The sequence below is a fragment of the Moschus berezovskii genome, chromosome 8 (genome assembly GCF_049115385.1).
Source record: "Moschus berezovskii isolate FMDL1 chromosome 8, NW_MosBer_1.0, whole genome shotgun sequence".
NCBI lineage: Eukaryota > Metazoa > Chordata > Mammalia > Artiodactyla > Moschidae > Moschus > Moschus berezovskii.
This window is the reverse complement of record NC_142467.1, coordinates 1684473-1711919: the sequence shown is the minus strand read 5'-3', so window position 1 is coordinate 1711919 and position 27447 is coordinate 1684473. Positions and strand designations below refer to the sequence as shown.

The 27447-nt window shown below is 41.3% G+C and overlaps 1 protein-coding gene across 2 annotated transcripts in view; it reads left to right on the top strand.

Annotated features, from left to right (window-relative positions):
• The window catches only part of MAN2A1 (mannosidase alpha class 2A member 1), a 205422-nt gene that overhangs the window by 112048 nt on the left and 65927 nt on the right, over nucleotides 1–27447 (top strand). For both annotated transcript variants that reach the window (XM_055430247.2, XM_088838425.1), the window contains exons 10-12: nucleotides 621–803; nucleotides 5454–5568; nucleotides 6673–6740. In XM_055430247.2, the coding sequence (XP_055286222.2) occupies nucleotides 621–803; nucleotides 5454–5568; nucleotides 6673–6740 (366 nt within the window). The remainder of the gene's footprint in view (nucleotides 1–620; nucleotides 804–5453; nucleotides 5569–6672; nucleotides 6741–27447) is intronic.

Below are 27447 nucleotides of genomic sequence, written 5' to 3'. Positions count from 1 at the left end.
TATTTTTGTTCTTTCTAAAATAAATGAGGAATGCCAGTGTGTGATTTGTTACCTTTCAGGTTATATTTCTGAATTCTCTGTAGCTGGCGCGTGTTATCACCCAGCTCTTAGACTGACTGCTGCCCCTGGGCCGTCCGGCCGCCAGCCCCTTCCTCTCCTTTACTGTCGGTCTGGCGCTCACGGGGCCACACATTTCCCCCCTGTCTCCCCCACGGTACGGGTGAGAGTCAGTGGCCTTCTGGCGATGAAGCTCACAGCGTATATCTACACTGTGGAGATGAACAGACAAAATGCTTACCTAGCTCCTGCCGCTTTCCTTTGCTACGTGGGAAGGGACGTATCTTGCTGCCAGCAGATGCTCACGTCTTTCCCTTACACCACTGAGACGTGGTGTTCCTTGATGCTTAAGAATTTAGATGTATTAGTTGCATACCTTGGTGGTTTTATAGAAATGTTTATTATCAATATTTGTCTTATAAATTGATCATACTGAAATCATGGATTTCTTTTAAAAAAAAGCTTGAAAATGTATCATTGATACATTAGATTTACTATCTTTTAGGTAGTAAATTAAAATGTTTGTTTTGAAATAAAAATTAATGACTGTTTTATGCAATTAGGTCTGCTGAAATTCTTTACTATTTCGCCCTGAAACAAGCTAAGCAGTACAAGATAAGTAAATTTATTTCATCATCCCATTATGTGATGCTGACAGAAGTAAGACGAAATCTGGGACTATTTCAACATCATGATGCTATCACAGGAACTGCAAAAGATTGGGTGGTTGTGGATTATGGTACCAGGTAATGTAATTATTGAAAAGTGAACTTAAAATCTTTTAAAATTTGGGGTCCTAAGCATTTATCTTTTGATAAAGGTTTTTTTTTTATTGTAATACTGAATTTTTATTGAAGGAAAGCACACTAAATCAAACCAATTTCAAACATACATATGTCTTGCCAGGAAAACATTTTCAGTTATGCTGACAACCCAAAATGCTTATCTTTGATGAAGTTTATAATAATCACATCTCTTATAAGTGTTGCTATAGAAAAACCATCAATATTCAAGACCATCATTTTTTTAAGAAATCTCTTGACAAAAAGTACTGGCCGTCCCAACTTTTTATGGTAGTGCCTTTCTGTAAATAGAGTAGTAAAACATTGTTATAAAACTGATCCCACTTTTCCCCAGGTGGAGTGTGGTAATTGAGGCCACCTTCTTGCCCAAGGATTTGGTATCAAGTAAATCATAGTTATAATCCAGGGCTATGCAGAGCTCCATTTCATTATATAGCTATTTAATTCCATCCTATCATATCCATTTGTTCTTGGATACCTCATTTTTTAACAGGGGCACTGACAAAAAAACACTTCGTTTAGAAGAATAGCCAGGAAGTAGAAGAACTGAGAAGCCTTGTCATATATAGATGATATAAAGAATTGGGGTAATAAGGGATGGTCTGAGTGTTGATATCAAGCTATCTTCAGCTCTTAGATGGTCTGTTAGATGAATGAGGGAGTAGAATTCCATTATTTTCATATTGCAGATCAGAAACAATGATTACTGGCTTTGGCTCAGAATAGCGGGGCACTTTGTAAACTGTGCTTCCCAATAAAGCTTCAGTTCAGTTCAGTTCAGTCGCTCATTTGTGTCCGACTCTTTGTGACCCCATGAATCACAGCACGCCAGGCCTCCCTGTCCATTACCAACTCCCGGAGTTCACTCAAACTCATGTCCATTGAGTCGGTGATGCCATCCAGCCATCTCATTCTCTTTCATCCCCGTCTCCTCCCGCCCCCAACCTTTCCCAGCATCAGTCTTTTCCAGTGAGTCAGCTTGTCGCATGAGGTGGCCAGAGTATTGCAGTTTCAGCTTTAGCATCAGTCCTTCCAATTAACACCCAGGACTGATCTCCTTTAGAATGAACTGAAAGCTTAACCTTTTGTAATAGTGAGATTTCCATCATCATACCAGAGTTGAGGCTATCATTCATGGATCAGTGCAGGGGAGATTCTGACATTGGAGGAGTTGTTTTGCCTAATGTTCCACTCTAGTTTAGACTAGTATTTCTTCCAGATGACTCTTTGATAATATTTTTAAATCATTAAAAATCTGATGTTCTTAGATTTTAAAAGTGAATCTCTTTTTATAGATATTCTCATAGGTGGAAAGTGTACATAGCACATAAAGTCATTCTTGAAAAACTGATGTTCAGCTGACACTACTAACTGTAGCAGTGTTAACTAAATCTGTAGTTATAGTATTTTGACTGCCTTTCAGGAAACCTGGTAACAAATATTCTGGAGGTTCCATTAGTTGCCTTGAGTCTTAAAAAATATATATTCAAGGTAGTACCTTAAATATCTTCTCAGTTTTCTTGTGGCAGATATATCTGGTATTGGTCTGAGTTTGAGCTGAGCTTAAAGTGGAAGATGCTGGATGATAATGATGTTATTGCTCCCACAGAAAGTGTTTTTGAAAGTAAGGTCAGGTACTCCATTTTTCTTTTCACCTGTTGCTGTTTTCTTGGTTTCTCGAGAGTTTAAAAGTGAGGCTGCTGGGAGTCAGGCCAGAGCAGAGCTCCCAGGAGGGCACAGAGAGTCCTCCTCCTCCTCCGCCTGCTCTCTTCCTGGCTGCCGCACTGAAAGGGGTTAGGGTGCAGGTCACGGGGCTGTTATACAGCATATTTTCTGTCTCTTGACCTCTCCAGAAGGCCTGCCGTTAGTTCCTCCAGGTATTTGGTGTTGCTTTTAACTTATAAAAGCATGCCCATAGAAAACTGCATCTTAGAGAAAAAAGACACGGTCATTCTCATTGTACTTGACATTTGTAAATCTGCTTTGTCAGCCCTTCATGCTTCACTGAAAAGCCATAAACAGTTATCAAGTCATTAGCACACACATTTTTAAATAGGAAATTTCAGAACACAGGTTAGAGAATTATAACTAAAGGAGCAGCTAGTATAGGGTGATTTCCTGTTCTTGGATTATTGACTCCTGTTCATTCAGGTGTTGGCAGAGACATCCCTGTGAACAAATGTGTGCGTCAGGAGCTGAGTTTGGCTTTGGCTGCTAGTGATAGTAACTGGGAGCTGAACGAATCCTGCCTCCGTGTTTCCAGGCTGTGCTTAGGTGTGACAGCGCCACAGTGCCGTCAGAGCTCCGGGCCCCGTTAGCCCTCTCTTCTGCCTTCTCAGGGTGATTCTTCACAGTCATGCTGTCAGCAGTAGATTGAGTGTTTATGTAATTATAAATTGGAGACCATGTGTACATCATGGCATATTTGGAGGTTAATTCTAATTATGAGATAAAAATCATGGCCTCAAAAACGAGTTAGACCAGGCAGTGTTTTGCTGGATGTTTAGCTTAAAAGTGAATCCTGGAACTGTGTGAAGAAGGGGTGGTAGTGAGGTCAGCTACAGAGGGATGAGGAGCTCTGCCAGAGGCTCACTTGTAATAACGGCAGGTGGGAGAGAGAGTGCAGAGGGTGAGGATGAGGCTCCTGATGTGTGGTCTAGACTGCTGACTGACAGGCGTGGTGACGCCTCTGTAAACAGCAGCAGTGGGGACAGACTGAAAACGGACTCCTCAGTGGTGGTGCTGAGCTTGTTTCATAGTGTGATGAGGGTGTATTAGGAAACTTGAGGAAATTTTAATCCCACATTGATGAAATGTTGAAATGTGTAAAATTTTGTTTTTCCCAATTTTCCCCAAATTTATTTACTGGGTTTAGCTTTATTTTGTTTTTAGCAAAATAGCTTTATACATCTTGAGAAAGTATTTGGGAAATGCACCATCTTTAATGGTCATCTCGTAAGAAGACTACATATGTGCCTTCAGGGCACAAACATTGATTCATGGCATTTATTCAGTTTAATTAGGACTCTTTAAAACACTAATAGAAGTAAGATTTTAGCAGGTGCAGAACATGACTTTTATTCTGTAGGTTCAGATAACCTCATAAAGATAGCCATGTGGATAACAAAAATAAACTTAGATTAAAGGAGTTGTTTTCATAACTGAATTGTGTTCATTCATATATATGGTCCTTTAGTCTTGTGAAAATACTATTATTTAGTAAAATATTTGAATAGAATGAGAAATTTAGCTGGATGATTGAACTCCAATCCATAAGATTTTAATTCTGTGGTTATAGATTTACTATGTAAATGCACTTAATAACTTACTGATTATGATCACTTACATTTTTGAAGTTATCTAATTCTTTTACAATCATTTTGTTGTTGAATATCAACAAAAATATTTTAACACATAGATCCAAAATTGCTTTCTGTGTTGGGGAAAATAATATAATCGCTCTATAACCATCTGAGGGTTGATTGAAAGCATGACTGTAGGAGTTTCTCTACCAGTTTCTCTAATATTAGTTTACTTAGGGATACCTGCTTGCTAAATCTTTAAAGAAGTAAGATGGGACTTTGAAAAAAAAAAAAGGCAAGTTTGTTTTCCTATGTATAGTGCTTCGCCAATAGCTGGTAATGCTCCAAGATTATATTTTAGATTTGAACTTGGATCAGTCCATTCATAAGCATCGCTTTTGTTCCTCAGACAGAAACGCACAGTTTGAACACAGTTAAGAATTTCAGTGACAGAGAAATAGAACAAGGACAAAGACAGTTTTGTCGTCTGAATCTGTGAGAAACTTTTTTCTAATTCTTTTGAACAAGAACATAAAACTAAATTCAACAAAATACCTGTTTGAATTCTTTCAGAATTTGAATCCTTTGACGTGTGTACGCTGAGTGAATTTTCTTGCGAATGAGAGTTAATCCTTGTCTTCTTTTGTTGCTGTTTCAATGCTGGTTAAAGGTTTTTCTAAAGTGAAACGTCAACTCCTTGCTATTGGTAGAATGCCTTAGAGCTGTTGGGGTCATCGTGCTGGCTACTGTTATTATTTAGTATGATATTCATGGAGAATATAAGTAGTGTGGATAAGTTTATGTGTTTCCACTGTGTCCAGAAAGTTTGCTATTTGAATGAATCCTTACCAGCGATACCTTCTGATTAACTTTTTTCCCTAAGTACTTCATTCAGAGTAGAGATTCATCATAGGTTTATGATAGGTTTTAGTTTGAATACAGGATGAAGATGATGATGGTTTGGCCATAAATAAAACAACTGAAAATATTGTATACAGATTAGTTGATGTGCAGTGTGTTAATTTCCACTGCATAGCAGTGATTCAGTTATAATGTATGTTTTAATTTTCCTTTCCATTATGGCGTGTCACAGGCTACTGTATATACTTCCCTGTGCTGTACAGTAGGACCTTGTTGTTTCTCTATTCTATGTGTGATAGTTTGCGTCTACTAATCCGCGACTCCCAATCCACCCCTCCCCTCTCCCCTGTCAACAAGTCTGATCTCTATGAAAATATTGTATACCAATGTTTGAATCACTTCTCAGATGAGTAAAATTTTTGATTCACAGACTCTTTCATTCACTGATGAATTTAAAGAAGATAATTGGACATTCTGCACTGCTGCTTATTTTGAAGGACAAACGCTCATACGACTCTTACTCTTCGGATACCTTCCTAGAAATGGTTAGTTAATATCTTCTGTTTTCATAATAAAAATGAGTGATTCTTTTCTTCTTGAATTGGGAAAGGGAGTGAGAAGCTTAATTAAAAAGAGACTTTGAAATATAATTATTTCTTTGTATATTATTTGAGATAATTTTTATCGCTTTATATAAATTACCTGTGTTCTTCTTTCCTGTGTGTCTCTATTTGATTTATGGTGTGTATTTTCCCATGAAATCTAAGCATGAAAAATAAAATAATGAACTTATTTCAAGGTTTGCGAAACAATCAGACTTTTAGAACACTTAAGATGATATTGTAAGGTAACTAGACATTATACTCGTTTTTTCCCTTAGCTTTTAATGAGCAGCTCATTGATACGTGAACTCTCGTAAATCCGGAACCTGTTGTTGCTGCAGATCCTAAATGTTCCTCTGGTTTCAGAATGAGTCCAAGCAGTGCTCTGGGCAGTGCTGAGACCTAACAGCAGAGCAGTGACTGAGGAGTTGAGAGATGGGTGAGCTGTTAGCCTCCCCTCAGCATGACTGCAGGGGCTGAGAAAGGTGCTTTCCACCTGTGAGCCCTCGGTCGCTCCTGGGAAACAGAACGATGTATGCCTTTGCTTGCCAGGGTCAGATGAGTTAGTGAGACAGACCGTGCCCTGAGAGCAAGAGCTTGGTATCCACAGCAAGGATGAACGGTTCAGAAGTTTTTTATTGCAGTCCTCTTTACACTTCTGCTTAGCAACTCAGACGTTAAGAAATTGTTTTTTATGTATCAAGCTTATGTTTCTAAAGATACGAAGCATGTGACACAAAGTAACATAGTAAAACTTTCTGCAGAATTGTCTCTAGAACTGTGGTTTATTTGGTTACTAATTCGAACTACCCATTATGGACTCTAGTCCCTGTAACATATGCTGTGCTTAAAATCTAAATACACAATACATATTCATAGCCACAAGATTTGTTTACTTTGAACTTGGATGGACTTTGTGTAGCTGGAAAGAGGTTTGTTCTTTCTTTTCTACTGTGCCCTTTTCATGTTTTCTTCAAGGTATTATTACACAGCTAATTTTGGAACTTGTTTTAAAAGTAAAATAAAAACTTCTGTTCATTTTTCTAGGATTTGAAACAAAGAACGCAAGGTTCTCTGCCACAAAAAAATGTAATAAGTCTGAGTGCAGAGCCAAGGTAAATAGCGTTATTTCTCATAAACTTTGACCACTTCTGTGATTTGACTTTTTGGATTTTCATGGTTTTGCTCTGGGTCCAGCATATATTTTAAGACAGAATTTATTTAATCAGCTATTAATGTAAAGCACCTGTTTTGAAGAATGGATTTTTTTCTCCCATGGCTGTGTCATGCGTGTTTGTGTGCTAAGTTGCTTCAGTCATGACCAACTCTTTGCAACCCCATAAACTGTAGCCCACCAGGCTTCTGTGTCCGTGAGATTCCCCAGGAAAGAATCCTGGAGTGGGTTGCCATGCCCTCCTCCAGGGATCTTCCCCACCCAGGATGGAACCGATGTCTCCTGCGTTGCAGGTGAATGTTGACCCTGGAACCACCACGGAAGCCTTGGCAGCGTCATGGTCAGTGCTAACAGCTAGCACAGTACTGGTTGGTGCACTGACAGCCAGATAACTGTGTAAGACTAGTTTCTAACAGTCTCAGTGTGGGAGGCAAATATGTAGCTTCATTATCAAAATTACCTTATATTTAAATAATACTGATTATGTTTTAGAGTATATTCTTTCTTAATTTCTGTTTACTTACCTTAGTTTCATTAATCTATGATCGTGTATCTTTAAATGGAAGAAGAAATGTAATTACTATTAGAAGATAAGTGTTCCTGCTGTAAATTGTTTACTAGATAACTATCATTGTGCTTGTAAAACTGCCTCATTTTCACAATGGGAAAGGTGCTCAGTCAACCTAAGCATGGGACATTTAAGCCCATAATGGGCTGCCTTTGATTTACAAAAAACATTTTATGTTTTTATTGACAGTTGTTTACCAAGTTATCTATTTTTAATTGACCCCAAGTATCAATCAGTCAGTACCCAGATAGACGATATCAGTTCAGTTCAGTCACTCAGTCATGTCCGACTCTTTGTGACCCCTTGAGCTGCAGCAAGCCAGGCCTCCCTGTCCATCACCAACTCCCGGAGTTTACTCAAACCCATATCCATTGAGTCGGTGATGCCATCCAACCATCTCCTCCTGCCTTCAGTCTTTCCAAGCATCAAGGTCTTTTCAAATGAGTCAGCTCTTCACATCAAGTGGCCAAAGTATTGGAGTTTCAGCTTCAACATCAGTCCTTCCAGTGAACACCCAGGGCTGATCTCCTTTAGGATGGACTGGTTGGATCTCCTTGCAGTCCAAGGGACTCTCAAGAGTCTTCTCCAACACCACAGTTCAAAAGCATCAATTCTTCAGTGCTCAGCTTTCTTTAGAGTCCAACTCTCACATCCATACATGACTACTGGAAAAGCCATAGCCTTGACTAGACAGACCTTTGTTGGCAAAGTAATGTCTCTGCTTTTTAATGTGCTATCTTGGTTGGTTATAACTGTACTTCCAAGAAGCAAGCGTCTTTTAATTTCATGGCTGCAGTCAGCATCTGCAGTGATTTTGGAGCCCCACAAAATAAAGTCTGACACTTTCTATTATTACCCCATCTGTTTGCCATGAGGTGATGGGATCGGATGCCATGATCTTAGTTTTCTGAATGTTGAACGTTAAGCCAACTTTTTCACTCTCCTCTTTCACTTTCATCAAGAGGCTCTTTAGTTCCTCTTCAATTTCTGCCATAAGGGTGGTGTCATCTGAGGTTATTGATATTTCTCCTGGCAGTCTTGATTCCAGCTTGTGCTTCTTCTAGCCCAGCATTTCTCATGATGTTCTGTGCATATAAGTTAAATAAGCAGGTATCACTAAAGTAATACTAAAGAAACTTAACATCTCTTTTGGCTGACAAAAAAAAAGGGGATCAATTTGAAAAGAAAATTTAAGTCTTAAGTTTAGTCTTGCTATAGTCTTAAAAACTTTCATATAGCCAAGCTATAGTTAGGATGAAAGGATAATGATACTGAAAGAAAAATCAATTATAAAATTATAAAACATTTTCTTTGTCTTAAGTAGTGTTTTGATGAATTTGGGATTGTATGGCAATTCTTAATATATTGTGTCCCTGACAAACTGTGGTGTCAGTAAATCTGTTTGGCTTTAGGCGTAATCCTCTTATCTTTTCCTATTCTGGAGGTGGCAGATCTCCTCTTTTGCTGACTCTGAGGATGGCCTCTGTGTGCTCTCAGGACACCGCGCTCCAGCCCGCCCTGGTCTTCCTGGGTGCGCGTCCAGGCGGGTGGGCTGTGGCGGGGTCGGGGAGAGCTGTGCTCTGTGGCGTCCCTGTGTGCAGCGCTTTCCTTGGCTAGCTGCGCGTGAGACCCAGCTTTCCTGATGCTGGAGGGAGAAAGGAGACAGAAGTCTATTAATTGAGGATAAATATATTTTTGAGCTTTAATAATGAACAGTTTTAATTAAAAATAAGCATAGACTTTTTGAGCCTATTAGGAAAACAGTTGCTTCTTGATATTTCATTTTCAGTAGTTTCTGTTTAAATAGTGTTCTTCATTTTAATATTGTATCTTCAGAGTTCTTTTCTATCAAATGTCACTGCTACTGTTTCCATAGTTAAGTGTGTTGGAAATACTTAGAATTGTCAGATTCTTATTTTTATCTTTACTGTCCTTTTTGAATTCTAGAACCTCATGAATAAAACCACTTATATTTTTGGTTTTAAATCCACTTTTTACTTGTTAGCCACAAATTATATGAGTCGTTGCTCTTTCAATAAAATCAGTCAAGAATTGAGGACTGTTGATGTCCTTTAAAATGGAAGAGTTTCATAGTTTTGTTTTGCAGGTACTAGAAGTTAGAGTAATTATCTGTGCTTCTCAGTCTTTAAGTTGGCAGTTTCAAAAAAGCAGCCATGACTGACTCTTTTCTTCCTCATGAGTCTTCTGAGATGCTCTAAGGCTTAGTTTTATTTTGATTATAGGAATAATTCTAATTTGAACAACATATTATTAGTCTAAATAAAGCATGTATTTCTCAATAGGGAGATGTCTTCCCCAGGAGGATAAGAATTGGTGATTGGGCCGGTGGTGATGTTGGGGTGGGGGATTAAAAAAAAAAAAACTTATTCTTTTGGAAATGCAAAGCATAGATACATAATAGTGCCTAGCAGATGAGCATTTTACATGTAGTATCAAAATTGTGTGGAGGAATGATTAGGGAAAAAATACATAAACAGAATCTTTAAGGAGGTTATAATGACCAGAGTTTGAGAAACATTGGTCTAATCCCATGCAGTTTAAATAATGCGTGTGAAATGAATTTGATCATGCTTTTGGTAGCATCAGGTATAGCTGTAACCTGACACGATTTCACTTGTGAGTGTGTGGAAGTGGTCCATGATAAATAATGCGTGTGAAATGAATTTGATAATGCTTCTGGCAGCATCAGGTATAGCTGTAACCTGACACGATTTCACTTGTGAGTGTGTGGAAGTGGTCCATGATAAATAATGCGTGTGAAATGAATTTGATGATGCTTCTGGCAGCATCAGGTATAGCTGTAACCTGACACGATTTCACTTGTGAGTGTGTGGAAGCGGTCCATGATAAATAATGCGTGTGAAATGAATTTGATCATGCTTCTGGCAGCATCAGGTATAGCTGTAACCTGACACGGTCTCACTTGTGAGTGTGTGGAAGTGGCCCATGGTTTGCTGACAGTGACATAGAGCTTGCCTGCGTGCCTCGTTTCGTTCACAAGGTTGTGTGAGCTCCATAGTAAATACATTCTCGGCCTTTGTATAGAAAGCATATGAAATTGCAAATTAAAAGTTAGGGTACCCTGAACAGGTCATAAATTATCTAGCCTTTATTCTTAAATACACAGAGATGCTACTGTTTCTCTTTACGCTCACAGTTGCCTAGGGAAACCAGTTGTAGGAACATTTAATACAAAGATTTAACAGGGTTAGGGGCTGAGGATGCAAGGCGAGAGTGTGAGGCAGACAAGGGGGTCTTACTCTCCTTTCGGTATACTCCATCTGCTCAGGCAGGATAGGATTAAATGTTGCTTCAGCTCAGGTCTGCAAGTCATGTGGCCTGACAGAGAATAAAGGAACTTTTTCTTTAATGGTGGATACTTCGAAATGCCACCAAGTATGTAATAAAAGGGCTTCCCTGACGGCTCAGTGGTAAAGAATCTACCGGTCGACACAGATTTGACCCCTAGGTCAGGGAGATGCCCCTGAAGAAGGAAGTGGCCTCCCATTACAGTATCCTTGCCTGGGAGACCCATGAACAGAGGAGCCTGGCGGGCTAGAGTTCATGGTCTCACCAGGAGTCAGACAGGACTGAGAGACTGAGCACCAAAGGAACAAATGTCATCAAAATTATTTCGAGATGGCTTCTGTAAATCTCAAAGTTTAATTTTTTCAAGTAGATAAGTTTTTAGTTTGAAATCACTATCACAAATTTACCTTTATATGCGTCTAATTATTAGAAAGGAATTTATTAGTAAGGAGTCCTACATCTTTTCTGGCCAGAAAAAAAAAAAGAATTAATTAGACAAGATAGCATTAACCACGTGAAGACAGAAAGGAAGCCAGTGTTTCCTGGGCCCAGGCCACTTCAGAACTATAGCCGATTAAACAGGGCAGAAACCAGAACAGGCGCTCAGGGCCCCACGCACTCGAAGTGTTGCCGTTCATTTGTTGGAGGACCATCATTTTCTCTTCAGCTGTCTGGGTTCTGAAGCACCAGAACCCACATTGACTTCTGTTTTTTCTTAATTCTTATTGCCATCAACTGGAGTGTCTTTTGGATGTTAGCTTTACTCATGTCTGACATATATCCTCTCTACTCTATTTTTTTTTTTTGGTTTTAACCAATCCTTTCCCTAGGCCTTTCTCTGTACCTAAATTATTAACTATAATTCAGCTCTCTGACGAGTCTGCCCAAAGCCACTCTGGAAAAGAAACTTGGATAGAAATAGCAAGCCTTCATACCTAGACGTGAAAGTCCTAGAGGGTCCTTTTCAGTACGTTCGACTAGTCGGGAAGTCTGGGAGGCTGCCTGGGGTGCATGGGGTGGGGGTTACTCTCCACTGCCTGACGCGGGGCGCGTGTAGGGGGCGCAGAGGGAAGGATGGCAGCAGCTGTGGCGAGGGCCTGCCACAGCGCACACTGGCCCTCACGGTTCACGTTTCCCCCGTGCAGAATAAAGGAAGCACTCCCCCCTCCCAGGATGCCCAGGGTCTCGTCCCGGCTTGGTGTTGGCCCCAGCGTGTCATCCAGTCAGGTCCGGCGGAGCTCAGTCGTGTGACTGGGGGTTGATGCTGGCTTGTTTCTGCCAGTGTAATTGTCTGAAGTGTATCCCACAAGACTGTAAACTCCTTGAGGGTTTATTTATGTCCACCGCTGTGCCTGTGGTGTGATGGCATGGTAAGAATTTAATAAAGATGTGTTACAACACACTGTATTATTGCTTGAAGAGAAGATTAAACTTCAGATACCACATATGCATAGAATATGGTTCACATTCTATGTGAAGATGTGGTATCCGGGTATGTATTCTTCTAAATAGATTCTTTCATCTGACATATGGAGGTTGAGTGACAGAAGACTTCCAATCCACTAAATACTAATGTAAATAAAAATAAGCAGTAATTCAATATACTTTAAATTTGTTCAGCATTTAGACGACTGTTCATTTGAGATTTCAGAGTATAATCAGACTTGGCAAATTTGGCATCGCATCTCAGCATCACTGCATTCTTACAGAGTTAACTTTGTTGGGATTGCATTGTTGTGATCTCTAAAGAATGAATGGATTCAAAAGATACACCCATATACCTGAATGAGTTTACTTTGTCATAAGACTTTTGCTGTTTTTGTTGACATAGACTATTTGCCTAATTGTACATTTTGTATTTTTTAATTGGAGGAAATTTGATTTATAATGTTGTGATATAATGTCATGGTTTCTGCCATTGTATTTTCCATATTGTTATCAGACACGGTTATTCTGATAGTAATTTTCCACTAGTGAGATGGAACTCAAGACTTTGGAGCATTTTCTGATTGGTCATTATGTCATAACATCAGAAGATATCTAAGGAAGTACCTAACATCTCTACCAGTTATTTAAACATAAGTTTTAAGTGAAGAAACCAAGTTCAAAGCCTTCTTTGTTTGGAATGTTGGCTTTTTCTTTGGGGGAGATGGAGCAGTGTTAACAGTGATAATTAGTGTGAGGACTGTGCTTATTGCTCATGGTTTACAGTGTTTGAGCTCAAGTCTTGTCACATACTAGAAAGCTAGTATAGAAATGTCTTCACATTAGTTAGCAGAAAAATAAACACAATCAAGAAGGGTTTTTTTGTTGTTGTTTCTTTTTTCCCCTTAGGAATGGCTGCGTTTTATAATTATCACAAGGGAATTCAAGGTGATAATAGAATATACGATTCACTAGGCTCTGACACTGAACCCTCCAAAGGTTCTATTATTGTGAGGGCAACCCAAAGGTCCTTTGCTTAGAAAACTAGTTTTTAACTTTTCTTTAATGGAGGAATTGTTAATGACAGTTGTTTGATTGTGTCTGATTCATTCGCATCTCCATAGACTGAAGGTTCCTCCCAGACTTCTCTGTCCATATGATTTCCCAGCAAGAATACTGGAGTGGGTTGCCATTTCCTTCTCGAGGGTATCTTCCTGACCCAGGGATCAAACCCATGTCTTCTGCATTGGCAGGTGGATTCTTTACCACTGAGCCACCAGGGGAGCCCTAACTGACAGTTCAGTTCAGTTCAGTCGCTCAGTCGTGTCCGACTCTTTGCGATTCCATGAATCACAGCACGCCAGGCCTCCCTGTCCATCACCAACTCCCGGAGTTCACTCAAACTCATGTCCATTGAGTCGGTGATGCCATCCAGCCATCTCATTGTCCGTCGTTCCCTTCTCTTCCTGTCCCCAATCCCTCCCAGCATCAGTCTTTTCCAGTGAGTCAACTCTTCATATGACGTGGCCAAAGTATTGGAGTTTCAGCTTTAGCATCAGTCCTTCCAATGAACACCCAGGATTGATCTGCTTTAGGATGGACTGGTTGGATATCCTTGCAGTCCAAGGGACCCTCAAGAGTCTTCTCCAACACCACAGTTCAAAAGCATCAATTCTTCGGCGATCAGCCTTCTTCACAGTCCAACTCTCACATCCATACATGACCACGGGAAAAACCATAGCCTTGACTAGACAGACCTTTGTTGGCAAAGTAATGCCTCTCCTTTTTAATATGCTGTCTAGGTTGGTCATAGCTTTCCTTCCAAGGAGTAAGCGTCTTTTAATTTCATGGCTGCAATCAGCATCCGCAGTGATTTTGGAGCCCCCAAAAATGAAGTCTGACACTGTTTCCACTGTTTCCCCATCTATTTCCCATGAAGTGATGGGACCAGATGCCATGATCTTCGTTTTCTGAATGTTGAGCTTCAGGCCAACCTTTTCACTCTCCTCTGCAGTACTGGAGACCAATCAGCTGAGCTAGTCTGTCTGCGTGTTAACTGCATAGTCTATTTGTAAATTAATATTCATTACTTGACTTGAAGGAGGAATTCCTAGACTCTCCTCTTATATACTATTCTGCTTAAATATTAATTACTTTTGAGAGGTGTTTGTGTATTTTTATCTACGTTCCATCTGAATTGTGTTTTGTTGACGTTGACTGTTTTTAAGCTGTAGATTGACCAGTTCTCTGATTATCCAGAAACACTTTCAGCCTGTTTGTTATCTGCAGTATTTTAGAGAGGATGTTTTAACCAGAAGCCTGAGTGGAATATAGTACATTATTTAAACAACCAAAGTTTCTTAGGGGATTGGAAGAAATGTACCACCTTCCACATGGTACATTTTATGTTAAAGCTCAGATAATGAACAGTCAGAGGACCACCAAAACCATGCTTTGACAGGCACCCCGTTGCGGCATCTTAGGCCACTGCAAAGCGCAGTGCTGGTCAAACCGGACTAAGAAATGCACCTGCTTGCTAACCAGTGATGAACAGAAATAAAAACGGCACACAGGTTTCTGAAAGCAGGCGTGGAGATTGAGTCCTTTATGTCTACCCACAAGGCTTTGAAGGGGCTTCCCTGTGGCTCAGACAGTAAAGAATCCGCCCCCAGTGCGGGAGACCCAGGTTTGATCCCTGGTTTGGGAAGATTCCCTGGAAAAGGGAATGGCAACCCACTGCAGTGTTCTTGCCTGGAGAATCCTGTGGGCAGAGGAGCCTGGCGGGCCACAGTCCACGGGGTCGCACAGAGTCGGACACGCCTGAGCGACTGAGCACACAGCGAGCGCAAGGCTTTGAAATTCTGGTGCAGGAGAAACGGACAAGAGGGGGCTGCTTTCTGTCGCTCAGCAGGCAGCTGTTCTTCCCTTTCGTCCTCCTTGCCTCCGATCTCAATTTGCAAATCCCTGCTTAACTGACCGGCTGGACCCATGGGTGCTCTGTGCCCGTGGCACCTGCCCTTGCTGCCGACAGACCCCTGGCTGGCATGCTGGGGCTCCTCTCCCGCCAGGAGCTCAACTGAACCGTGTGATTACCATAAAGCAGTTACTTACTCCCAAATCAGCTGTTCTTGTCACTGTTCTCTCATAGTTCGATTTTTATTAAACTGATGAACTAAGTGTAAAGTTTTTTTAATCATAAAGTTGAGTGCTTTGGAAATTTTCACTAACGGTAAGTCACCGATAAATACCGACAATATGCCAACAGAAGCTTTGGGAAGAAATTGTACAGATGTCGAAGCTGTCTGTGCTCAGATGGCCTAATATTTTTGAGTATTTAAATTCCTGGTCTTCTTTAGAAAAACTAGGCTAGAAACCACAAATAAGTTATCATATGTATGGTTATGCAGAAAATATGACACAGAATGCCAATTAGTGGTCCCATAATCAAAGCAGAAGCTTTGCTTTTGCGTCAGTAAACTGGGACATGATACATGTTTGTATATTTTATGGTGAATGATGGAAGAGGTCCTTAAAGCTACACCTGTGGCTGATTCATGTTGACGGAAAACAGCAAAACTCTGTCAAGCAATTATCCTTCAATTAAAAGTAAACAATTTTTTTAAAAAAAGATGTTCTGCTTTAATTTTTACTTTCAAGTCGGGTGTAACCCTTTCAGTCAACAGCTGTTGCCAGCCTGAATCACACCGACAGTTTCCAGTGTGCCTGTATTTTACAACCAGTGTGGGGACTGGGTCTGCCAGCAGTCAAGCGGGCAGGGACCCATAGGGGAACTGGTGATGGAGCGTCGGTGTGGCACAGTGTCCTCCCGGGGGGATCACTGTTGGTGGTGTGGGCCAGGAGAGCACCTGATGTGTTTGTTGAGGGAAGAAGCCCTGTGTGTCTTCAGGGCAGCGGAGCTGCTACAGAAGCCCCAGTGCTGCAGGCAGTGGCCCCCGCGCAGTAGCCTTTCGGGAACGTCGGTCAGACCGCGTCTGTGCCTGTGAGCTTGTCTTTCACTCCTTCTCTTGTCTGTTAGTCCGTCCTCTTTGCATTCTTCAGGCCTTAATAACAAGCTGATTATTTCCTTTATTTCTGTGTTTCCATCTCTCTTGCTAAAATGTTAGCTTCATGAGTGCAGGGAACTTTTATTTTTGAATCCCCTGGCAAATAACTGGTAAATTGTAGGTGATCCACAAATATTTGTGAAATAACTAACTCTAGACAAGAGAGGAACTTTAGCCAGTACTGCAGTGAAGACCACGAGGCATCTTTGTCATCCACAGGATCTAGGTGGATGTCTGTTTCTATGAGGAGGAGTCAGCGGGGAATTATCATAGGAGAGCTTGTGAAAAAGCTGCAGAATTCTGAAAATTGGGGTAACTTGAAGACTGGGAAGAACAGCTTATCTTAAAATAGTTTATTACAGAGACCAGAAAAAAAATTTTTTAACTCTTTGTAATTCTCGGTTTGAGTCGTAATCCCTAAGGAAAAAGAAACAGTGGGTGCCATAGAAAGAGGGGGTGAGATAAGGAAAGACTGTTGGGTGACAGGGACGGAGTCTTCATTAGTGACGTGTAAGAGGGAAGCTGACACGTGGCAAGAGCGTATCGTTGACCTGACAAGAGTGAGACGCTCTTCAAGCACGCAGGGCAAAGGAGGACACTGATAGGCATGAAGGGCAAGAGCTCAGCAAAAGCATCATGGGTTTCCTGCAGGAAAAATGTCAGCAGATGCAGTAAGCAAAGACACAGGGAAAAGCGTTCCGAGCTGAGGAGGCCTTGCTTTGTAGATGAAAAGGGCTAAGTTCTCAGTAATAGGAGTGAAAGGAGAGGCATCCCTGGTGCATCTTGGTGACTTATCTGAACTAAAAGGAAAAGGACGTTTACCCATGCAGAAAGACAGATATTGTGCAATATGGCACAAAAGCTAGACTGACTTAGGTTTCTGCTCTGTAACACGTCTGTGGAGTTTTGAAATCATTTTGTACTCAAAGTTATCTTTCATATGTGAAAGCAACAAAGAGGCATTTTCAAATATGGAAACGTTTATAAAGCATACTGCAGAGATTCTTTTCTTCTCTTAAAAAGGAAATTTTAAAAATGTTCCTGCTAAACTTAACTCACCTGGCTGATAAGTGCATCAAAATTAAGAAGGCATTGGAAGTAATTAGACATAGTGAAGATCCAAATCCTTATTGTAAATTTGATCACTAAACTGAATTAGAATTTTCCATCTAGCTTTGGCAGAATTTTTATAATGTAAAGGCAGTTTGCTAATAGTAGTATTGAGCTATAGTTTCCGATTATGTTAACATCTGAAAGAGTTGGGAGAAGCAGAGCATGTAGAGATCTTAGAAAATAGTCATGTTGCCTTGGGAAGACTTAGAAGTTTGTGGTGAGAGTGGTATTTCCTCCCCATTGCCATCACTTATTGTCACTGCCCCACTGCCTCTAAAAGAATACACAGCTCTGCCGAGAAGTCCCTGAAGGTCTAGACCCACACGCCCACAGGCCATGCTGCAGCTCCGCTGGGACAGCTGCTCACACCTCTGCCTCAGTGTGTTTAATGGAATTCCTCCCTGCCTGAACTTGATTTGTGGTCCCAAGCTCTTTGATAAAATTTTCGCATCGTCATCCAGTTCCCCAGGCCAGAAACCTGGGCCTCAATTTGAAAGTGATCATGTGTTCTAGTTTTTCATTAGTGTCCCCTTTCACTCTCAAAAGTCTGTTTGTTTGGACAAGAAATTATGGGCTTACTCTGATTATTTTTGTCTCTTCTCTTTCACTTTCAACTTGGATCCAGACAAACACGATGTCTTCTCGTGTCGTTTATTAAATGTATCTCAGTTTTGTCCATATTTATTCAGTGCCAGCTCTTTCTCCGTTGGGTGTGTCCCTGCCGCATACATTTGTTTGAGAAATTAAGTAAGATTATGTATATGAACTTAATTATATGGGATCTAGCGCTTAGTAGGCACTCAGCAGGTGTCAGCAGTGACGTTGTGACTCCTGCTCAAAACCCTGCTTTTTCCCATTGCCCTAAAGAAAAATCCCGAGTCTTTAACTTGGCTTTTCTGTCTGCATTTTGGTTTCTCTTGTATTATCTTCCATATGATACTCTAGCCTACACCATGAGCTCTAACCTTTCAAAAGCTATCCGTTTTTTGACTTGCTATGTTCTGTCTTATTTACAGGTCTTTGCCACCTGGAAAAAACCGAAAAGCCCTTTCCACCTTGCCCCCAAACACACACACTCTCTTTGCTTGATTTCTTCCCGATTATCTTTCGGAACTCAGCTTTGGTACTGCATCCTCTGGGACCTTTCCTGGTATCCTTGGGTCAGGGCTGGGTGTCGCTCTGTGCGGTCTCACAGGAGTACGTCCTTACTCACCGTTGCTTCTCTGACCACATGTGTAATGTGAAGAGACTTGCTGTAAACCTCATGAAGGCAGAGGCTGAGTCCTGTTCATTGTTCTAAACATGGCACTGGGCAGTCTCTCAGGAAACGCACTTAGCAGTGTGTGCCAGGAGCGTTTGGATTGGACAGTGTGCTGGAAGAAATCTGCCCTGCAGAAATAATCATGTATAGATATGAAGAGAATTTTAAAGATTTCAGTGTGCGTCAACAATAACTATCAATGAATTTATCAGATATTCTATGTTGGGACTTCCCTGATGGCTCAGACAGTAAAGAATCTGCCTGGAATACAGGAGATCTGGGTTCGATCCCTGGGTTGGGAATATTCCCCAGGAGTAGGGAATGGCACCCCGCTCCAGGATTCTTGCCTGGAGAGTTTCGTAGACTACAGTCCAAAGAGTTGGACATGAAAGTGACTAATGCTTTCACTTTTCTACTTTTATTTCTGTGTCCATAAAGTTCTATGTGAACTTTTACAAAGATGCCAAACTTGCTTTTATTTTTTTAGTAGAAGCAGAATGGGATTGGTAAATTCTGAGGTTTTTGTTTTATGTTTTTATGGAAATCTCTCTTCCGAGTCCCATGGAGGAAAGGAAGATGACTTGTTTGACTAGAAGAAGTTGTGATTAGTTGAGTCAAATAAGGAAAAGTGCTTGGCTTGTAGGACGTGTTTGCTGAATTGAAAACTGAAAATTGAAATGGAGGAGGTGACAATTATGAGAAAGAAGTTATGTGGAATATTTGATAGGCAGTTAAGGACTTGTTTAAAAAATAAACAACCCTTTAAGGAAAAGCATGTCTATAGGGATGAATCTTTATGGGGAATTTTCTACTTTAGGAGAATTATCTCTTGCATTCAATGTTACTTTAAGTTTTTGGTACTTGTTGGCTTCCCTGTGTTACCCAGTGGTATTTCTTCCGTGTTTAATGAATCACTTTGGGTTGCATTCAAGTGCCTACAACAAAAATCAGAGGCAGGTAATTTTTCTTATGTAGGAGTTTCCAGGTGGGTAGTTCAGGACTTGTGATGTATCTCATGGGGTCATTTAAGAGTCAGGCATTGTTTTTTACCTTTCAGCTCTCTGCCATCCTAAGCCTATAGCTATTGTTCTTACAGTCTTAAGATTGTTCCTGCTTTTCCAGACATTGCATCTGTGTTCCAGTCAGGAATGGGGAGGAGCACAGGATTAAAGTTATGCCAGTTGAACCTGCTGATTTTTATTAAATCGGTGATATAATAAATTTTTGGGCTTCCCAGGTGGCACAGTGGTAAAGAATCCACCTGTCACTGAAGGAGACCAAGAGATGGAGGTTTGATCCCTGGATCGGGAAGATCCCCTGGAGTAGGAAATGGCAACCCACTCCAGTATTCTTGCCTAGAGAATTCCATAGACAGAGGAGCCTGGTGGGCTACAGCCCATGGGGTCAAAAAGAGTTGAACATGACTGAACCACTGAGCGTGTGCGTGCGTGCGTGCACACACACACAGAATAACTTTCTAGGAAGCTCTAGTTAAAGAATTCCAATTACATTTTTTGTTGGCCAGAACTATGTCACATGGCGTACCCCAAGCATGGGAAATCAAATGTTTTGATCTTTTTTTTTAAGCTAGGATTGTTGTCATCCCAAGTAAAATTGGTTTCTTTTGGCAAGGTAGAAAATGAGAATGGCTATGGAGTAACCAACTGGTAGTGTCTGCTCATTAAGTTTATTAACTAGGCCACAGGGCAGCTACCCTATTTTCTGATCATTGGCTTACCCTTTCCTGCTCCCTTCAGCTCAGAGTGGATTTATGTTTTGTGTATTATAGATACAAATCTGTGCTGAATACATCAGTCCTGGGTATTAAAAGCATCTTAAAAATATGTCCCCAAGACTATCCTAGCAGTCAGATAGAAAAATCCTATCAGGGACTTCCCTGGTGGTTCAGTGGTTAAGAGTCTGCCTTCCGAGGCAGGGGACACGGGTCAGCCCCTGGTGGTGACCAAGACCCACGTTTGTGGGGCAGCTGAGTCCCTGCACCTCAGCTCGGAGCTCGTGTGCTTAGGAGGCCAGGAGCTGCATCTCAGACCAGACACAGCGAGAAGTAGACATTAAGAGAGGAGAAGTCATATCAATCACAACTGTTAAAGAAACAGTTTTCTGTTTATTCCAAAACCGGAATGTAATTGAATGTTACACAATTATGCCTTAGGAAAGAGAGGAGGGGGTGTCTCACAAAAGCAGTTGTGTGTTGGGATTTGGGGATTTCACATATGAAGAAAATAGGGTGTCCTTAAACATTCAGTTTCTTAGTGACCTATTTAAGACCCCGTTAAAGCATACTTGTTCCGTGGCTCAGCCAGCCAGCCGTTCAGTGCCAGATTTCGCTTGTGCGGCGCTGTGCGGGACGGGTGCCTCTTACCCCTCTTTTACTTGTTGGTTCTTTCTTGCTCAGAATCTGGACAGAATCGACAAGTAGTGTGTAACTCACATTACGGTATAGCCTCTAAATACAAGTCCTTAATCCTTTGCCTGAAATCTTCAGGGCTAGATATTTATTTGTGGATTTAGAATTTCTAAAATTTTAGGAACCTGATAGGAATACGCATATGGCGTATTATATAATACTTCAGAGTCTGGGGCAAAACTCATCAAATACTTTTAATATTCTGAATATTCAGATTAAAAGGAATAAGTATATATAGCTTCATGTCAGTTCACTTTAAGTTTTGCCACCAAAAGAAGTTTGAAAAATCTTGTAAAACTGTAGATTAGTGGTTTGAAGAGGGATGAAACTGTTTAACATAATTGGTGAGTTTCCCCCAAAACGTATAGAAGCCACCATGATTCTTCCAGCTGGCATCAGATTATTACCAAGATGTTTGAATGCCGCAGCTCTTCTCTGTCTGATTTTATCCCTTTCAAAGACCTCTTGGAATGTCTGCCTCTCAGGAAGTCTTTGCAGTTTGAGCAGTGCTCTCTCTGCACATCTCTGTACCCCGTCTCCTGATCACAGACATAGTTAGGTTCTGACTTTCCGAAAAAAACAACACTTCTTATTCCATTCTTACTCCTGAAGTAATAATTTTTATAATTCTTACATTAACCAGCTTAAAGTTTGTGATAGAATGATTTAAATAATAGCATTATTTATTATATGTACATTTTTACCGTCATTTAAAAGTTTGAAGACAGTGTTTGTCAGGAGGCTGCTGTCAGTCTCACATATTGTTTCCTAAATGATTCTCCTTAGTGCTTTCAGAGCACAGGATCTTAACTCATTCCTTTTATCAATTTCACGTAAACTTGAAATGCTCAGACTCTTCCTAGGTCCTTATGATTAGTCTGTTTTCATTTTTGTTCCTAGGTACAAGACTATTTTAGATTTATTAGGCTTAGATTTTATTTTGAAAAGTGATTGAGCAGACTATTTTAAATAATTATTTTAAGGTTTATTTGTTTAAGAGCAATGGCCAAGTAGTTGTGTGTTTAGAGAACATTTGCTAAGTTGCTATGTTTTAATTGCCTTTTTATTGTTTATACTTTAAATCAAACTATTAACTAGCTGTGTGTTACTAGTTTATTGTTGTCAGATTATCATACAGAGAATTAAGTTTACACTTATGTTTTAGTTGTGTGATTTGTCTAATGAAATTAAAGTGATTTTGCACATTGCATACAACATCTTATAATTACTCCAAGGACCACAGTCAAGCAAGTGCTCAAGATGGAGAGAAGTAACGTGTGCCTCTGTCTGTGTAGAAGTATGATATTATTTTGATACCTTACAATACCAAAGCAGAGTTAGCTTGGGCACTGGCACCTGTATCTAAAAGGATATAATTTCCAGTTACGCTATTTGGAAATAAGTTTGTGGAATCTAAGGAGAATTTGGTAAGGAGATGAAATTGTGTCAAAGAAGAGCTCGCGTCAGTTTGGTGTGTCTGCCAGATAACGCAGGTGTTGAGTGACTGTTCTGTCACTGCTCGTGGCACCCCGTTTCCTCCCGCCGTTAGCTGGCCTTCTGCACGGTGACAGAGCTGAAGTGAACTGAATACCTGGCCCGTGCGCGACTTCTCTGGGTGGGTGGTGCTGGGTCTGGGAGCCGGCGAGTGTGCGAGTGCGGCTCCTCGGCTGCTCGCTGCTGGCTCCGTGCGCTTGGCCTGCTGACCTCCCGCAGTGCCCGTCGGGTCTTCTGAAGCTGCCCACACGGAGCTCATTGCACCCAGCAGGTTCCAGCCTGCCTTTCCTCTGAGTCAGGTTCTTTCTCCTTCTAAATGCGGGTTAATAAACCGTGCATTACAAGAGGAATGAGGAAAAGGATTTTAGTGAAGGTGTCCTGATCCTGAAAAAGTCAGGGAGGGCTTCAAGCCCATCTCGGACTTCAGAACACTTCACAACTTTGTGGTAAAAGAACCATTTTAAGTAGAGCCTTTGGACTTATTTCACCCTTATTGGGAGAGTAGCTTTATTTTATTTTTTAGGCAAGAAAATTAAATGTGAAATGGGGTACTTTTTGAACTAAAACGTACTTGGTTTTAGATTCTGATATTTTGTGTGTGTTTAACATACACTCAAAGTACTGTAGGTGTTTGGGTGGCATGTGTGTTTTTCTTGGAAACGTGTTCTTTATCCCTTGTGACTTGGCGTCTCCTTCACTGTGAGTGATGTTTTCTCTAATGTTTTGTATCTTCTTCGATCGGTTCTTGGGATTGTAGAGTTTCTGTCCTGGAACCGATATTGTGTAAAAGTGTTTTGAAAAGAGAGTGCTTTTATATTGTTGTTTTCATGTTTCTACCTCTTACAGGATGGCTCACTAGCATGAAGAGATGTAGCACTAATAAAAAGTTGTTTGCTCTTCATTTGTCAACAGGAGACACAAAGTGAATACAAACATTTGCCATTTTTGTCTTTAGCAACAAAACAACCTTATTTTACTGCATTAACTTTTAAGATCTTTTTATTTGTGAAAATCAGCCTGTTTATGTACTGTGCATTCCTGCAAAGTTACGGCGTTATAGTCACTGGAGAAATGAAATTTTCTTCTAGTAGATGAAAATTACATTTTGATTGAACATCATTCCTTATGCAGTCACCCATGAATATAATGTCTTTTGCTGTCTTTTCAGAAAATGGCTACAGATGTGATTTCTGAATTGACAAGAAAATAGAACATCTTAATGTTTTAGGTAAAACAGATGGTATTTTGTTTCAGGCAAAGCTATCTCAGAGTGAAGTCAGCTTAATTGGTGGCGGGCCCTCGGGGTCCGGACCCTAACTGGTGGCGGGCCCTTGGGATCCACCAGGTTGCCTACAGTTTCTTTGTCTGTTTCTGTTTACTGCTTTAGTATCAGAAATCTTAGAATTGTTGGATAGGAATGTTTATCCTTTTCATTGATTTGCTATTTTCTGTTATACCGTGGGAATAGTTGCGAGATTTCTCAAGCTTATTTTGTTTTGAAAAGTTATAAAATGACGTGTTGATTCTACTTTGGTTGTGGTTTTATTTCTTTTTTTAGAAATGCTTTTCTCAGTGTAGGAAAGACTGAAATATGTAGTTGTACTCGTGAGGGTTAAAACTTTATAGTACTGAGTTGCATTTGCAGCTGTGGATCCTGGTAACATTTACTAACTCTGCTCCTATCTTGAGGGGCTTTGGGCAGGGCTTACTGTCCGATGGCTGGAAAGAGCAGAGTTGTGAAGGGAGCACGGGCTGAGAGTTGGAGGCTCTTTCTGGTCCCACCTCTGTCACCAGCCAGCTCTATGTTTTTAAACGTTAGTTCTATTTGCAGTATGTCTTGAGGAAGAGAGGGTTGTGGATAATCCCCGGGGTTATGTCCAACTGACATTTAGTTGACTGTTATATACAAATCATTTGTAAAGCATTCACTTGCATAATCACTGGGAAAGGAAGTTTGGAGGTAGAAAACTCTAGAAAATAACCAAGTTGGTTCAATAACTGGGACATAGGAGAAAGCAACTGTTTTCCAAAATATCATCAATATTGCAAAATGAAGACCTGTGATATAGCTTGGGCTTCCCTGGTGGCTCAACTGGTAAAGAATCTGCCTGCAGTGCAGGAGACCCCGGCTCGATTCCTGGGTCGGGAAGATCCCCTGGAGGAGGGATAGGCTACTCACTTCCATATTCTTGAGCTTCCCTGGTGACTCAGACAGTAGAGAATCTACCTGCAATGCGGGAGACCTGGGTTCGATCCCAGGGTTGGGATGGTCCCCTGGAGGAGGGCCTGGCAACCCACTCCAGTATCCTTGCCTGGAGAATCCCCATGGACAGAGGAGCTGGGCAGGCTACAGTCCCTGGAGTCTCAGAGAGTCCGACATGACTGGGCAACTAAGCACACACACATTCCCACTGCCTCCTACAGAAAGTAGAAACTCCTGAGAGAGTAGCTTGTGTGTTATTCGAGCCATTTAGAGAAGTAGCCTTCGTTTCACCCCCTTAAAGAAAGCCCATGCACCTCAGTCCTCCCCCTGCAGCTGGTTGGGGGCTGTCAGAGGGCTCTTTGCTGAGGTGGAGCGGCGTGGAGCTGTCTGATCAAGGGGCGTTCTGAGAGCCTTGGAGAGCTGGAGCTGGGGCAGGCCTCTGCTTCCAGCATGCGCACCCTAAGGCCCTCACCCGCTGGAGAAGGGCGGGCCACCGGCTCTGCCTCTGAGAGGCCTCAGGACCTGGCTGGTTCAGTGTGGTTCCTGGCTCTGCGTGGTTGTAGGATTTCATCAGCTGGCTGTAACGCTGCACACAGTTAAGGAGAGCATGTTCCTGTGTGCTAGGCCTTGTTCTGAAGGCTCATTAGTGCTAGCTGTTTGCTACTGTTTTTATCATCGTTGTTAACATCTGAAAGGCGGGAAGAGAAGGGGCCGACAGGATACGGTGGCTGGATCGCATCACCGACTCCATGGACATGAGGCCTGGCGTGCTGCAGTCCATGGGGTCGCAGAGAGTCAGACACGACTTAGGGACTGAACTGAACTGACTAACATCTGAAAAAGTCTGTCACTTAATAAGTCAAATTTACTTTGAATTAAAAGTAGTTAAAAGATTCCCTTAAGATACAGTTTTTTTTTACAATTTTATTTTTGATTTACTGCTTTGCCTATTAGTATTATAAGCAAACTTAATTCTCTGCACAAAGTAATATCTTCTACTGCAGAACTTTCTGGAATATTTGCTGAGTAACTGCATGTTATCCGTCTCAAGTAAGAGCTCTCATTAGTGATGCCTTCCGGAGTCTTGGGTTTAGCGAGGCACTGTCGGAGGTCAAGCGCTGGTGACAGTAGCAGCTTCAGATGCTGCCGCCGCCTCACTGCTCCATGAAGGGCGTCCTCACACTAGCAGTGCGTTTCTTCACTTTCCTGTTGAATCTCGTCCTTGGCCGAGTGACTTCCATGAGATTAGATTGATAATATTTTTGTCCATGAATTTTAATTTATTTATCCTAAATGTAGAAAAATTGCTGAAATAAACTTTCCCGTGTTAAGAAATTCAAGCTACAATTATGCTCTACTGTATTCAAGTAAAATCCTAATTTTGATTGCTGAGATGAACGTGTTCTATTCCTAAACGTTGAATTATTTTTCTTCTTGAAGTGAAGTCGCTCAGTCGTGTCCGACTCTTCGCAACCCCATGGACTGCAGCCTACCAGGCTCCTCCGTCCATGGGATTCTCCAGGCAAGGATACTGGAGTGTGTTGCCATGTCCTTCTCCAGGGGATCTTCTCGACCCAGGGATCAAACCCGGGTCTCCTGCATTTCAGGCAGATTCTTTACCATCTGAGCCACCACGGTGATAAATTTTTTTTTTTCTTCTTCAGTTCAGTTCACTCGCGTCTGATTCCTTGCGACCCCATGAATCACAGCACGCCAGGCCTCCCTGTCCATCACCAACTCCCGGAGTTCACTAGGACTCATGTCCATCGAGTCGGTGATGCCATCCAGCCATTTCACTCTCTGTCGTCCCCTTCTCCTCCCGCCCCCAGTCTTTCCCAGCATCAGAGTCTTTTCCAGTGAGTCAACTCTTTGCATGAGATGGCCAAAGTATTGCAGTTTCAGCTTTAGCATCAGTCCTTCCAATGAACACCCAGGATTGATCTGCTTTAGGATGGACTGGTTGGATCTCCTTGCAGTCCAAGGGACTCTCAAGACTCTTCTCCAGCACCACAGTTCAAAAGCATCAATTCTTCAGCGATCAGCTTTCTTCACAGTCCAACTCTCACATCCATACACGACGACTGGAAAAACCATAGCCTTGACTAGACGGACCTTGGTTGGCAAAGTAATGTCTCTGCTTTTTAATATGCTATCTAGGTTGATCATAACTTTCCTTCCAAGGAGCAAGCGTCTTTTAATTTCATGGCTGCAATCAGCATTTGCAGTGATTTTGGAGCCCCAAAAAATAAAGTCTGACACTGTTTCCACTGTTTTTCCATATATTTCCCATGAAGTGATGGGACCAGATGCCATGATCTTTGTTTTCTGAATGTTGAGCTTCAAGCCAACTTTTTCACTCTCCTCTTTCACTTTCATCAAGAGGCTTTTTTGTTCCTCTTCACTTTCTTCTTGCTGCTGCTAAGTCACTTCAGTCGTGTCTGACTCTGTGTGACCCCATAGATGGAAGCCCACCAGGCTCCCCTGTCCCTGGGATTCTCCAGGCGAGAACACTGGAGTGGGCTGCCATTTCCTTCTCCAATGAGGCCAAATAATATATGTTACTGAATCAACTGGAAGCTTCCAAAAAAATCTTGTTTTATTTTTCCTCTTGCAAATATAAATTCTATATCTGGTCATGGAAGAGAAGTGTGATTGTTATATAGTTTCTAGGAAAGTTTTTATGGAAAGAGTGTTGAATGTCTAGTTACGGAGGCCTGCTATATAGAAATAGAAAGATCTTTAAACTGAGAGGCCTTGGGACT